Below are 15,145 nucleotides of genomic sequence, written 5' to 3' on the forward strand. Positions count from 1 at the left end.
ATGATATAGCAGCTTTGATGTTAATTATGTTCCTAGTAACCTTTGCTGTAGGATGGATACTTGTAGCAGTAGCTAGGATGTGATTAATGATGGTGGAAACGTGGCGAGTCTCTTTGTGCATGAGCTCGTCCTCACTACCCTTTATACGAGTTCTTATAGTTGAATTCTGTGTCATATTATAGATTAGGCACTCCCTAAGTATCCAGGGAGTTTCCACTGGTGAATCAGTTAGTAGTTTGTGTGTGTATAATACCACTTGTGTTTATTAGCATTTGATTAGTGGCTGCTATAATATTTCTTGAGCTAGGTTAGATAGTGTATCTTGTTCAGATCCTTGATCTCGAACTGTACAAGTTTTTACAGTCATAGAACTGTAGTTTATCATCATATCCTTGTATAAAATACAAGCTAAATGTGTTGAAATACCCACAGGTATATTGTGGCTCTGTTACCAATGACCTAGCTCAGCCTTGAGAACCCTACCTGCTACAGCCCATTACCAGTATTAAGGACGAGAGGATTGGGCCTTACAACCCATAGGATCCTTGCCCTTAGATAAGAATTTGCACTTTTTATTTTTGCATTTTAATGAAATATATACAGCACTTAATTTCCAAGTCCTATGTAATTCTCCTCTTTTATCAATCATGGTATTTTTCCCACATCCGAACCTCCAAAGGGGAAACCAGAGAGGAAGAAAACCTCCAGAATGAAATTGAATAACCCATAGGAACCCGGAAACGAACCCGAGGGTAGCCCTACCCACCACATTTGCCGGCGGAAAACGCACCACAGAAAGGAAGAGCAACACACATGACCCAGACAGAATCCCCTGGCTAAAACAGACAGAAAACTGACCAAAAACCAAGGGTCAAAGGCGTGGGAGCAAGCAGGGCATACAGACACGGACACTGGGCCCAAAAACAGGTATTGAAGTCTTTGTTGCCAGCAGTGGATGCCTATGCTTACAGCATTTTAGTACTGAGTGATACAGTAGATAATGTTGCAGTGCATTCATTTTAAACAGTTACTGTATTATAGTGTATTGTAATGTATAAAATTGAAATAGAACAGTACAGTACTGTATATACAGTCTTCAAGAAATATTATGTACAGTAAATCCTGAGTCATCGCTGCTGCTGCTCACTATTCCTGAAGAGTATGTACTGTATTAAAGTTACTATATAAAAGTTTTATACTGCAGTGTAGAATTGTTTAATATATTGTACAGTACTCTCCCATCATGTTATACTTGTATGTGGTACACAAACAATATTAATTATTGTTATGCACAGTGAACATGATTTGTTAAAATATTACAAATATTTTCCTGATGTCATAATTTTGCTACTCATTGAATTTGAAATAACCATCCCATATGCCAAATAAATCTAGGGTTGTCTGTAATCAGGTATGTAAATCTTGTTTTTAACCACTGGTTATCAATACAAATAAATGTACATTATGTCATAATATACAGGGGTACCTCGGTTTAAGAGTTTAATCCATTCCTGGAGACAGCTCGTATTGTGAAAACTCGTAATCCGAAGCTAATTTCCCCATAAGAAATAATGGGAAATGAATTAATCCGTTCCTGACTACCCAAAAACCTCACTTCAAACTAAATTTTATACCTAATTCATCTAAATAAACCTACAAAACTATGTTCAAGTTATTACTTACCTGTGCTCATGACTGCTATTGGCGTATGGAAGATTGTGAGGAGGAGGAGAGGTGTTACTGTATGGAAGAGGAGTCCCCTTCAATTATAACATCAGGCAGTGAGGACTTCACGGGTGTGCACTCTCTGGCACGTTTTGCCTGCATACCACTAGGTCCTGCTTGTGGCTCACAGCTTGCTAGTCTTACTAAGAATCTGTATAAAGACACTTGTTTTTCCCTACATTTTAACACTTATCTGTAGTAAGACATCACATTGTCATTTAAAAGGTCAATGGAACGGCCTGCTACAGCTTTATCTGGGCGAGTTTTCTCAACAAAACTTTGCAGTTCTTCCCATACATCACACATTTTCTTAATGAAGAAGGGACATCCTCTACTGCCTCTACTAACAACTATTTTCTTAGGTTGAACCTTACCACTGGCTTTCTTGGGACCCATGGCGAGATATATAATAACTTTTATGCACAAATGGCCAAAAATCTGACAAAAAACTGTAAATCCTTGTGGAGAATTCAGGCAGGATAGTCACTGGGTGCGAGGCACTGGTAAACCGAGGCGCAATCGCCGTACTACCACGTGCTAGTCGGCCTGTACGCGTATCAACACCCTCGTCTTCCGAGGCAAATTTTCCGAGCAAATCCTGCTCGCGTTCCGAAAAACTCGTACACAGGGACAGTCGTATTCCGAGGAACCACTGTAATTTACATCTAATGGTCACTTATGATCTTTTCAACTCAATATTAATTACTACTGTATACATTAAAAGGAAGTGAGTATGTTCTTCAGACTTACCCAAACTAATGCATATTTGAAGACAGCCACAATAGATCGATGAATTGAGTGACAGACGTGCTCTACTGAAGCTCCGCCACGAAGAATGATCGGGTCAGAAAAATCTGGAGCTCTACCAGGTTTCTTAGTGTATATACGAAGTAGAGAGAGCTCCTGCCATACCCGATCCAGAAGGTAATCCAAGTTTAGTTTCATATTACAACTGAAAATAAATTTTGGAAAAAAAATTGTATTGTACTATTAACAAAATATTAATCAAAACAAAATATAAAAACCATAAATTCACCTAATTATTACTAATAAAGAATGATGTCTGGATTACCAGAACTGTTTGCTCCAAAGCAGACTTCAGCTACAACCACACATTTGCAGTTTTCATTATTATTTTGCCACAATTATGCACAGTTTTGATACTTTGTTTACGCAAGTTTGCATGCTTTTAATAACAAAAATTCATGTAAGTTTATGTGTACCTTGATGGAGTTCTGGGAGTTGTTCTATGAACTTCCCAAGCCCAGCCCAGGGCCTGGCTTGACTTGCGAGAGCTTGGTCCAACAGGCTATTGCTTGGAGCAGCCCGCAAGCCCACATATCCACCACAGCCCGGTTGTGTTCTGATGTGCCAATGGCATCTCTGTTCTTCACTGGCTCTAATCTGCATTTCGTTCCATAACATTCACTCAATATTTTACTATGCAAATTCAGACCTCTAGTATGTTTTTAATATTACAAAAAAAAATATAGTAAAACATTTACATCATCATTCAGTTGCCTGTCTTCAAGATACACTTAGACAAGTTCTTGCAAGAAGTACCAGAGCAACCAGGCTGTGGTGGGCCTGCGGGCCACTCCAAGCAACAGCCTGCTGGACCAAGTTATCACTAGTTGAGCATGGCCTCAAAACTTTTTAGTATTTTTTCAGCCCCTTTGTTTCCTTAGGATGAATTTGTGTCCTCTTGTTTGTGAAGTTAATATTTTCAGGAATTCCTCTTTGTCAATTTGGTAGATTCCTGTTAATATTTTGTAAGTGGTGATCCTATCGCTTCTTTTTCTTCTATCTTCTAGTTTTGGCCTGTTTAATGCCTTTAGTTTCTCTTGTAAACTCTTGTTTTTCAGTTCTGGAAGTCATTTTGAAGCATGCCTTTGCACCTTTTCCAGTTTATTTATGTGCTTCTTGAGATTTGGGCACCATACAAGTGCTGCATATTTTAATTTTTGTTTCACAAATTTCATGAACAGTTTCTTTAGTATTTCACCATACATATAATTAAAAGCAAGTTTGAAGTTGGAAAGTGACGCATACGTTCCTCTTACAATGTTCTTTGTGTGTTCCTCTGATGACATCTTACTATCCAAAACTCCCCCTAAGTCTCGTTCTTTATTAGAATTCTGTAATTCCTTTCCACATAATATTTAAGTTGTGTGTGGTCTATTTTCTCCGATTCCAACTTCCATAACCCGGGGGCATTTGTTCACACTGAATTCCATTTGCCACTTGACGCTCGAATCCTCCGCAAACATGTTCATATACAGTACAGTAATTCTGTATTCCTTGTGGTAGATCGTTTATGAAGATATGAAGATTACTGGTGCAAGAACTGAACCCTGTGGTTCACAGGATACCTGTCCCCAACAAAATTACTATATTAAAATTATTAAATTATTTTTAAATTATGTTATCCAGTTGAATTAGTTTAAAAAATGAGCAACCTTATTTCCGTTCCAGTATTTACCCAGGTCTTTTCAGAATGTAAACTTCGCCCATTTGTCTTTTTTGTTTTGCATTCTACTGTGTTGATATATTTAACATCTTATTTATATCTTCTTTATTATGCTCTTTCTTTCATTTCTATACTTAAATCATGTAGTTCCTTACCGCTCATATTTCCCTAGAAAATGTAAATTGAGCATTCTTAACCCCTGCACTGCTTACCTGTTAAATGCTGACTGAAAACCCTATGGAGAAAAAAAAAAATTCTTTGGACATTGTTAATTAGCATCCAAGAAGCACAAAAATCAAAGTCTATACCAACTGTGGTTTAGCTGTAGTGGCCCGAAAAAGTTGTGTTTTTGGGTAGAAATGCGGTAAGGAATAAGGAATATTAACATGGGAATAACTTTGTTGATTTATTTTCATTGTTTCTCATTTTATTTATGTTTTGAACAGATTAGATTGATGTGTAAAAAGGTGGTGTTCATTATGTATAACGGAAAATATAAGTACTGTACTGTATATACACAGATACATGTGCATAAATATACGCATGCAATGTATTTATTCTTACTAATACCTGTACTGTACACTATATACAAGCCTAAATCTTTGAATTGCACATAGCACACATTTTTCCTGTAACTATACATGGTAATCACTCATTTGCTGCTGTTAAAAGCCGAGTGGTTGCTGGTAGAGCCACCCTGCACAACCAGACACAGGCTGGTGGTACCAGATGTGTCCTCGTCTATTTACTAAGGCCCTGGAAGGAAACCAAGCAACTCTGGGGGGTTTTTGAAGAAGGGGGATGGTTACTAGAGGCCTGAGGAATCAAATGTAAGCCACGTGTTTGTTCAGGACTTTTAAATCTTACGCGGTACTATGAAATGCCTCCAGCCATTATGCACGTTTTGTGGATTATTAGCTCTGTGATGCACAGTGGAAAGATTAATATAAATAATTTCAAAGAGGATGTTTCTAATTCCTGGGATTAACTTTATTTTTCTTCATACACAACGCATATTACTTGTTCAAATGTGCTGTCTCCACTTTGTTCCTAGTCTTAAAAAGCATTTACACTCTTCTGTGTTAATGTTATCCAGTTTCTCACTTAAGAGTTATAAAGTTCCATACATTCCTTAACAAAACCTGGACATGTTAGACTACAGGATTATTTTTTTTTTAAGAATATTTTGTAATTTCTCGTGATGGGTTACCAAGATTTTCTTTTCTAATTCCCATGTACCCCACATCTACATACTCCTATAGCATTGTAATTAGATACAGTGCATCCTCGAAAACCAGCATAATACCATTTTGGCCCTATCCAGATTTGTTATGAAGTGAAACCTCGGTTTAGGTGCCCAAGAAAGAAAAAAAAAAATCCATATCATGTAATGTTTACCAAGGCCCTCTGACTTTCAAAACAGTTGCCTGGACCTGGTAAATGCTAACTGTCGCCAACAGAATCAAATGTCACCCCAAGTGGTAGCAGCAAAAATCAACAATTATGCCTCTCTTAAACACAATCACAATAACATTTGAATTCCACTCCTCAAGCCTCTCGGAGACATGTCAAACAGTGATGGATGGCAACAGAATATCATGACCACATTCGACCTCCAAAGGCAAGGGGATAAAACCCAAACCCTGGGTTGGACTACATAGAATTTACAGGAAACCACATTAGGCCCCTCACCACTGCAGGGAAGCCTGGGTACCAGCAAAAGTAGTAAAGAAACTGAACCCAGCAGGGAAAGGGAAAACAATGGACAACAAGGGACCCCCAAAACTAAGATGTTGGAGAGCCAAAAGGCAAGACATAATAAGCAGAACCCTGATAAAAAATAAAGTCTGATAAACACACCGCCTTTGCATTATAGCCAGATTTGAAGCAGGCACCACTGCAGCAACATAGCAGGAAAATCTATCCTGCAGAATGGATGGAACCAAGCCAGGATCCAGGAACCAGATTCACAATGCAGTTATGCAAGCACTTATGAACCTGTACATCTTTTCTCAATCTTTGGCAGCTTTGTTTACAATTATTAAACAGTAATGAGCTCCGAAGCACCAGGAGGCTGTTTATAACACCAACAACAGTTGATTGGAAAGTTTTTATGCTTGTAAACTATTTAATAAAATGTAATCAAAACCGTCAAAGATTGAGGAAATATGTACCGTTCGTAAGTACGTGCGTAACTGCTTCGTGAATCTGGCCCCAGGGACCTGGAAATGAACCTGCAGAGGAGTGGAGGAATCCAGCCTAAAATGGTACATGAAAGTAGAAGATACATCTAGTCAGAGCCACAAATCTATAGGGTTAGGCATCAATATTATCAATTTGAGAAAACTGTTAATGTTTATCAATGACTAAGCAAAAACTCAAAGGGAACAAAAATACATAGCCCCAGTGTCGGCAGAACACCTGGACCAACCTGCAACTAACAATCCACAGGAACACCCAAGTATTTGGAAAGAAGTTGCAGATGCCAAAACACACACACACACCTGCCTGGGCCAAAGAACCCCACAACTATAAGGGTTATCTTGAGATGATTTCGGGGCTTTAGTGTCCCCGTGGCCCGGTCTTCGACCAGGCCTCCACCCCCAGGAAGCAGCCCGTGACAGCTGACTAACACCCAGGTACCTATTTTACTGCTAGGTAACAGGGGCATAGGGTGAAAGAAACTCTGCCCATTGTTTCTCGCCGGCGCCTGGGAGCGAACCAGGGACCACAGGATCACAAGTCCAGTGTGCTGTCCGCTCGGCCGACCAGCTCCCTTCAAGAGTCAACAAGAGAGGCAAACCAAACTTCCTAGACGACAAAAACAGCTCTGCAGTAGAAGCTAATGGATCAGAGATTGAGTCTATACTACCTTCAAAGCTTGGAGAACAGAAAAACCAAAGTGCACCCTTCAAGCTGGGAAAAAAAAAAAAAAAAAAAAAAAAAAAAAAAAAAAAAAAAAAAAAAAAAAAAAAAAAAAAAAAAAAAAAAAAAAAAAAAAAAGGTTTGAAGAAGACATGGGTGCTACAGCACATAGGAGGAGTCAAGTACAGATGAAGCAAATAATTTTATAGAGCAATACAGAAGCTGTACAGTAATCACAACACAGCAGCTGCAAAAATCAGGATATGCAGGGTGATACAAGGATTCAACCAACAATGAACCACATATTTTGATGAAAGGGAGAAAAGAAAAACAGAAGTGAACTTACACTGCATCAGGCTTGGATACCCATGCACATAGTAAATAGGCTTACACCTTCCAGAATATGATTGGAAATGTCAGCAGTGGAGAAATGCCCATTAAACCACTGGAACTATCTAACACAGTGCAGTTACAAACCAAACAAGATTTCAACCGCGACTCAACAGAGCAGAAGTTATTAAACACACTGGACTTAAATCTTACTGAAGTGAGTATACGAGTCAAAAATATTTTGTATACCGCCCAAGACAGAAACGAGAGATGAGTAACACTTAAGTGTGCCAGCAAGAGACCTCCTACACAATAAAAAAAACACTAGGATGAGACATGGAACCCATCAGGCGTGTGTAACAAGGGCACCAGGTGAAGACAGAACCATTATGTTCTCAACAATGCCTACAGTAGTGTTCAAATTGCGAATATTTTTATTATCGAGTAAGTTATTTTGGTGTAAGTAGTTCCATAATATTTATTTTAAACTGAGTAGTAATTGTCACCCTATGAATATAGTGTGAAAATGAAAACAGAATTATTTGTAGATTCCAAGGGTGCTCAAAGGACAGTTTGCTTCCTGGTACCACTGAGGTATCTTCTCTTCTATGAACAATGCATGTCCAGTTCCACTGCCTGTATCTTGTCAGGATGAAGACCACTGTCACGATACAAATTAAGAAAAAACTGCAATTAACAGCAATGATAGGTCTTCTACCCCATCACCATGAGCTTGACCACTTGTCAATGTCCAGTAAAGTACTCAATATGTCATATTATTGATATTGCTCCCAGACTCTAGACGACTCATTCCTGAACCCAAGACGGCCAAAAAATGGGTCGTCGAATGTGTCACACATCAACCAATGCAACACAGACATTAACCTCAGGTTTGCTCTACCATGCAACTTTGATTTTATCAGTCTTCACAAAAATCTTCTGTGCTGAACTGGTTCACAGCAAGGAGTGGGTGCTTCTTTGATATACCTGCCTCAGATTGTCACTGCTCTCTGGCTCAATCCTGTTTACAAGTCTTCAAATACACGAAACCTTAAATGAGTACAGAGGAAGAGGGTCCACACACCGATATCATAACAACTAAGTAATAATGTAATGCCCAATTGCAGGAGGGCTTGCTGATGCCACGATGTCACAAATCGCCTCCCACTGACAACACCAGGTCAAGTGACCTGTAGTGTTGACAACATACGAACATTAACATTGCTGTATCTTGTTTGCCTATAATAATAAACCAAAACCCAAATAAAACTTAATATCAACCTTATTACATCAATTTAGACATAGTAACAAATACAACATTGCTTAGCAGTCCCTCGTGCTAATTGTGGACAAGGACAACTCAAAAGAAGGCCGAGTAATATTATGATACACTGCAGTACTGTACTATTAAATGGACAACACAAAATACATATTTCATAATACAGTGAAGAATACCTTCAGTAGTACAAACATAGGATATATATCCAGCAGGCCTCTCCCTAAACAAGTCTAGATATCATAAGGTCAACTACATCAAAAAGCAAAATGGCTAAAGCAGAATTGTGCATGTCATTTGATTAGCATCAGACAGTGGCAAATAGAAAATTATCATGCATATAACTAAATTAGAATGAAACAATGTAATAAATAATTCTGCACTATACCTGACAACAACACAATGGTCTTGGTGAGCAATTCTGTCGACTTCCTCAATGGACACCTGATCAATTTTGTTGTACACATAGAGGCAAGGCATGTACACACGATTACCAGAAATAATATCTATCAATTCATCTGCAGCACAGTCTTCTCTGAAGATCACCTGAAAAATTTGATTGAGTAAAATTACTACAAAAACAAAAAAATATAAAAGCAAATTACTACTGTGATCTCTTTACCACAACTTAAAGACTAGATAAGCCTACACCTTTTCCAAGTACAACCATGAATGATGATGCTCTGTGGACTCTAGCTAGAGAAAAAAATCAGCAGTAAAGAGCAGTAGGGAGCCAGTCGGCCGAGCGGACAGCACGCTGGACTTGTGATCCTGTGGTACCGGGTTCGATCCCGGGCACCGGCGAGAAACAATGGGCAGAGTTTCTTTCACTCTATGCCCCTGTTACCTAGCAGTAAAATAGGTACCTGGGTGTTAGTCAGCTGTCACGGGCTGCTTCCTGGGGATGGAGGCCTGGTCGAGGACCGGGCCGCGGGGACACTAAAAAGCCCCGAAATCATCTCAAGATAACCTCAAGAAAGAACCAGGTTATAAGGTTAAACCAAAAAGACAGACGTGTCTTGACAAAAATCAGTTATAAACAAAAGCAGTTATGGACAGTCAAATGACTACTGAAGAACAGTACAGATATTAGGAGAGCAGTCATGAGCATCAAAAGAAAAAAAGATCTAGGTCTGGACATAACACCAGCTTAAACATCACGTGAACACTGCACTGTAAACAGAGTAACATTACCACAATATATGAAACTATGAAACTAATGAGTGCAAGGATGGCATTCAGGAGTTTAAGAGTAATATTTCTAAATAAACTACATAGCATAAAATACACTAGTTTAAGAATATGCAATACCAGCATTGAGTCCACACTTAGTGAAACAAAAAGAGGAAACTAATATAGTTCAAAGATTTGCTACACAACTACAGTAGTTGCCAAAGATGAGAGAGGAGTCAATACTCTTATACAGTGATGGAGGAAGAAGTTCAAAAGCCACCTCCTACATTCATGGCTTTAAAGACAAGCATAACAGTACTGAAATGTTGGAAGGTATAGTTGCAACATGTGCATTAGCTAGGAGGTGGGACCCTAGTGCTGCACCGCACATTCTGTCGACACTACTAGGTAAGCATGACAAGAAGTACTAGTACTGCATAAATATATAGTCTTAAAAGAAAAGTAGTTACACTGTACCGTATAAAACTAATACAGTAAAATAACATACTACAAATCAAGGAAATAGATATTCAAAAATTAAATTATTTATTTAAAGAATCAACAATGTTATTTCTGGGTGTATTAAAGTATTATCTAGGTTCTTAAACTGGGATGCACATTCCCGTAATTTGAGGCATGCATGACACGCTCAGGTGACACTGTACTAATCATGAAATGGTCATTATTTTTCCGAGATATCAAGTATTTACCATACTGTATGGTTTGTGGATCATTTATTTATTCAAAGAATACAAAAATTATGAATCCTGCACAACCTCATAATTTAGGTGATCATTGTTTAATTTGGTCAAAAGCATCAAATTTTAAATAAAATTAAGTATATACTAAAATATTATCATGGCACATAGCAACATTGTGGATACATAAATATTAAATTTGATGCAGTCATTTTAAAAGGCAATAAGTTGCACTCTCTTACTGTGCATCATAACATGCATTTTGTTTGTACAAGATATTTAGTCTTGGTGTATATAATACCTCATTTTAAAATATTTAGACATTAATGGGTAAAATTATCATTATAGGTACAGTATGCGGGTATTGATACACAGCTGGTACACTTAGAAAACGAAGTACCCACACCAGCTGTCAGACCAGAGCTAAGATCCACTGAGCACTTACGTGTCCCCTTTACGAAACTCGTACATCTTTCCTCAAGCATAGTGACAGTTTGCATTTATTAAACAATACGTATATGAGCTCTCAAAATTTACAACCTAATATTATTATTATTGACAACCTTGTAGTGCTTCCAAACTCATACACTGTTTAATATTGTAAACTTAGCTGCCATGACCAAAGAAACTGTACAGGTTTCATAATTGAATACGTAAATACATAATGAATCCTGGCGATGGAACGGGGGTACTCGACCAGCCAGCAAACCTGGAAAAGTGGAGGGCCGTACACAACCAGCTGGCAGACCTAGAATGGGGGTACTTCACCAGCTGGTACAACTGGAAAGGAGTATGTGACCAGCTGATAGATCTGGAAGTTAGTATGCAACCTACCAATATATCTGGAAGAAAGTACCCTGTATAAATACAAAATGCTTGTGAGCCACTAATCAACAGCAATACCAAGATGGTCAAGTAGCCTGTTCTCACCTCAGCATTGAAGATCTTGTATTCATGTAGAATCATCTGCACCATTTTCTCATCAATCTTTGTGAGTGTGCACGTTGCATTAAATTTTATGCCACCAACTTTCTTTTGCTGTTAAAAAATATTTACAATTTAAACACCATCATTAAAATAGAAAATTCAAGCTAAATTACACAATTATAATTACAATCACTAATTGATATTCACCAATCTAAGGACAAATGACATAGTCACTTTATGTTATAGAGGCAGCATTATTAAACACATGAATACATTTGAATAATATTTTGAGAAATTAAATCTTGCAAATTATCTATACCAGGAATTCTTAAGTTTTGCCGAACTGCCCCAAAGACTTATTAATCTTCACCCTGTGGTATGTGTCTATACTGTACCCAAAGGAATACAGTAAAAGTTTTTCAAAAAATCTAGTCATAACCTTCTGTTGATAAACATCAGATAATTAATACATTGAAACACCCTTTTCTGGCAGGCCCCAGTAGCACCCTGAGCTTGACTCTGGTCTCACCATATTTAACACAACACAACAGGCTACTAAAAATCATTTGTCGCTAAACAGGCGATATCCAGGACCAGAATATGTCTTATTCTATGAGGTGAGAGCAGTAAGGGAATCAGAGATCAATCACAAATTTTAGAAAAAAAAAACACCTCAAAGCATTGGTGCAACAAAACTAGTGACTGCTTAAAGAAAATGAACTGCCAGGACCTTGTCAGACCAAAACACTTGAGCCTTGATATCAGCTCAAGACACTAAAAAATATAGCAGGTAAAACTACAAACTTAGCAACATCAAGGACTTGGGGGTAGACTGCAATCTGGCTAGATTTTAAAACACTGGATGACCTGACAAAATGAGCCTTGGAAAAGCAAACCAAGGAAACTAAATCTACTGTACGAGAGTAGTCAGTGATGCGTGGCTGCATAAGTGGACACCGTATAAGACAGAAATTACTCGTCCGTTAGTATGGGCGTCACTGTTACTAATTCTGTATTGTCATTCCTTAACTATTGTTTTCTTTTTGTGAAGCTGAAGTACTGGGAATATTGTCCCAGAGAGTCTAAAATATTTCATACGTGTGTTTAATAATGTTTGGGAGTGTGTATCTTAGTTTAGGAGTGTGGCAGCCAAGATATTTTGCCAGTCGTATTTGGCGACTGTGGGCCTTATCAATCCCACGGAGAGTCAGTGAGTGAAGTGCAAATTAGTTGCGGGTTGAAGTTGTTGGTTTTTGGTCATCTCTCTCAGTTAAGTGGATGTTGTTTTTTTGTTTGTGCTTAGGTGTTGCTACTGTGTTTGGTATACATATATTTAATTACCAAGCAATTTTTCCCGTTTTACAATGTGTCAGTGTTGATTAGCCTAATAGCAATTAATAGGTGATTGACTGTGTACAGTACTTTTATATTATTATTTGATGTGCTACCAGAGTAAACTGGTGTTCTTATTTTAGCACAGTTTTTCTAAACCCTAGATATTATTGATGTTGATAGGCTACTGTGATTTTTTATTAACTGTGACGAGGGCAAGAGCCGCACTCAAGCTGCAGTCATAACATGTCCAAAACGTTCAGGGATGCTGGTTCAATTTTATCATATGGCATAAATATTTATTAATATATTCATCAAATCCTTGTGATTTAATTGTAAACAGAAGGTATCCCAAGCAAGTACGGTGTACCTAAAACTTATCAACATACATGGGAGCCAATGCTAGTTTTCAGCACTTAATAAAATAGACAATGTTTAGCACTAGAAAGTTTCCTTGGCTACTTGACAAAAACAGATGCAGTACTTGTTTTTCACATGCTCAAGTCCAAACTGAAAAAAAAAAAAATTCTAACAGTTAAAATTTGCTTAACCTTAAAGTAAGATATACCTTAAAGTAAATACCAGGTTTCTTCTTATTAAGTCTGATACCAACAGCTTCCAGTTCTGCAGTAAGAAGCTCCTTCTGTACCTCCCCTTTAGTAACATCCACCATCATTATCACTAAATCTGCAGTTCGGGCCACAGCAATAACCTGAAAAACAAAGGTTGTGGCTATATTCGTATACTAATGAACATTTAGCAAAACAGTTAAAAGCTGTGTTAATTATAAAAAAAAAAGAAATTAGATACTCTTATTTTCTGATTGTCTTTGCCTCTTAAAACATAGAAAATGGCCATTATTCCCCCACAAACTTTACTCTGACCTTTGCCTCAACACCTTAGGGAAGACGTCTTGAAGGACCTAAAGGCCTGATAGCTGAGTGGACAGCACTTCGGATTCGTAGTCCTGAGGTTCCTGGTTCGATCCCCAGTGGAGGCGGAAACAAATGGGCAGTTTCTTTCACCCTGAAGCCCCTGTTCACCTAGCATTAAATAGGTACCTGGGAGTTAGACAGCTGCTAGGGGCTGCTTCCTGGGAATGTGTAACAAAAAGGAGGCCTGGTCGAGGACCGGGCCGCGAAGACGCTAAGCCCCGAAATCATCAAGATAACCAAGAAGGCTACCGACTTGTGTGTTACAGCTCTAGATAAGGAATCGGCAGCCTTCAAGTACCTCCATGGTGTCTTTCCTAAGCTGTCTGAGGCAAAGGTCAAAGCAAAGATTGAGGGAGAATAATCAGGAGGCAAAAGCATTCAGAAAATCATGTAACACAAAAATTGTGTTACTGTACATGGTGTTATCCAAGATTTAAACAAGAAACCTTAGTAAGATGGAAAACTGATAAAAACATAATATCAACTGGAAAACCCTCAATTGCCATGAAGCACATGCTATCTGAAAGGCTGTTAAATAAACACTTAAATCCACAAGCAAAGATAAAAAAAAAAATTTAAACCCCAATTCAACAAACCATTAATTATATTGTTGCACCTCCAAAATAATCTGTGACCAAGTACAAGTACTGTACACGAGACACCTGCAGATGTAATGAATCACTACGTATCAGTGGTAAAAGCAGCTCGACATCCAGTATATTGGGCTGGTTTATTCGTTGATCAGACATCACCGAAATACTGTACACTCATACAAAATATAATTATAAATGTACACTGAAATACCCATTGTGCTGTTATACAAGTAAAGATCTTGCAGAAAAAATACAAAATGTAACAATTGATTGAAATGAAATGTAATGAGGGAGGGGAATTATCAGGGGAAAGCGCCAAGCCATTACGACTATATAGCACTGGGAAGGGGTCAGGATAAGGAATTGGAATGGGACGGGGGGTAAGGAATGGTGTCCAACCACTTGGACGGTTGGGGATTGAACGCCAACCAGCTTAAAGCGAGACCTTCACTCTACCATCCAGCCCAAGTGGTTGGGCTTAAATGTAATGAAACACATTTTGGTGGGCTCCCAGCGGCTCCTTGAGCGAAACTTAAATACTGTACCATCAAGTGCTGGACCAACACATCAGGCCATTGAAATCCCCTCAGGTGAGCCATTTTTTTTTATATCCTTTACACTGTATAGCATCAAGGATAAAACACGCCATACCACACTTGAGCAATAATCAACAGCAAAATCTCACCGCTTCGTAGGATCAGGCTACATCGCAGCTCAGGAATTGCCATGGACTGCCTATGCTCAGTAATCTGAATCATACAAGGCTCACCCCCCCATTCGAGTTAGCTGAATATTCAAATTAGCCAAATTTGTTTACAAAG

The 15,145-nt window shown here is 38.3% G+C and overlaps 2 protein-coding genes across 3 annotated transcripts in view; both read right to left on the reverse strand.

The window, feature by feature from the left end:
* The window catches only part of LOC123745879 (zinc finger and BTB domain-containing protein 17), a 583,396-nt gene that overhangs the window by 509,119 nt on the left and 59,132 nt on the right, over window positions 1-15,145 (reverse strand). The window lies entirely within an intron of this gene.
* The window catches only part of LOC123745874 (developmentally-regulated GTP-binding protein 2), a 32,292-nt gene that overhangs the window by 2,695 nt on the left and 14,452 nt on the right, over window positions 1-15,145 (reverse strand). For both annotated transcript variants that reach the window (XM_069317538.1, XM_045726971.2), the window contains exons 4-7: window positions 13,365-13,508; window positions 11,468-11,575; window positions 9,055-9,212; window positions 2,476-2,677 (exon numbers count right to left, since the gene is read on the reverse strand). In XM_069317538.1, the coding sequence (XP_069173639.1) occupies window positions 2,476-2,677; window positions 9,055-9,212; window positions 11,468-11,575; window positions 13,365-13,508 (612 nt within the window). The remainder of the gene's footprint in view (window positions 1-2,475; window positions 2,678-9,054; window positions 9,213-11,467; window positions 11,576-13,364; window positions 13,509-15,145) is intronic.

Source organism: Procambarus clarkii, chromosome 88 (assembly GCF_040958095.1).
Source record: "Procambarus clarkii isolate CNS0578487 chromosome 88, FALCON_Pclarkii_2.0, whole genome shotgun sequence".
NCBI lineage: Eukaryota > Metazoa > Arthropoda > Malacostraca > Decapoda > Cambaridae > Procambarus > Procambarus clarkii.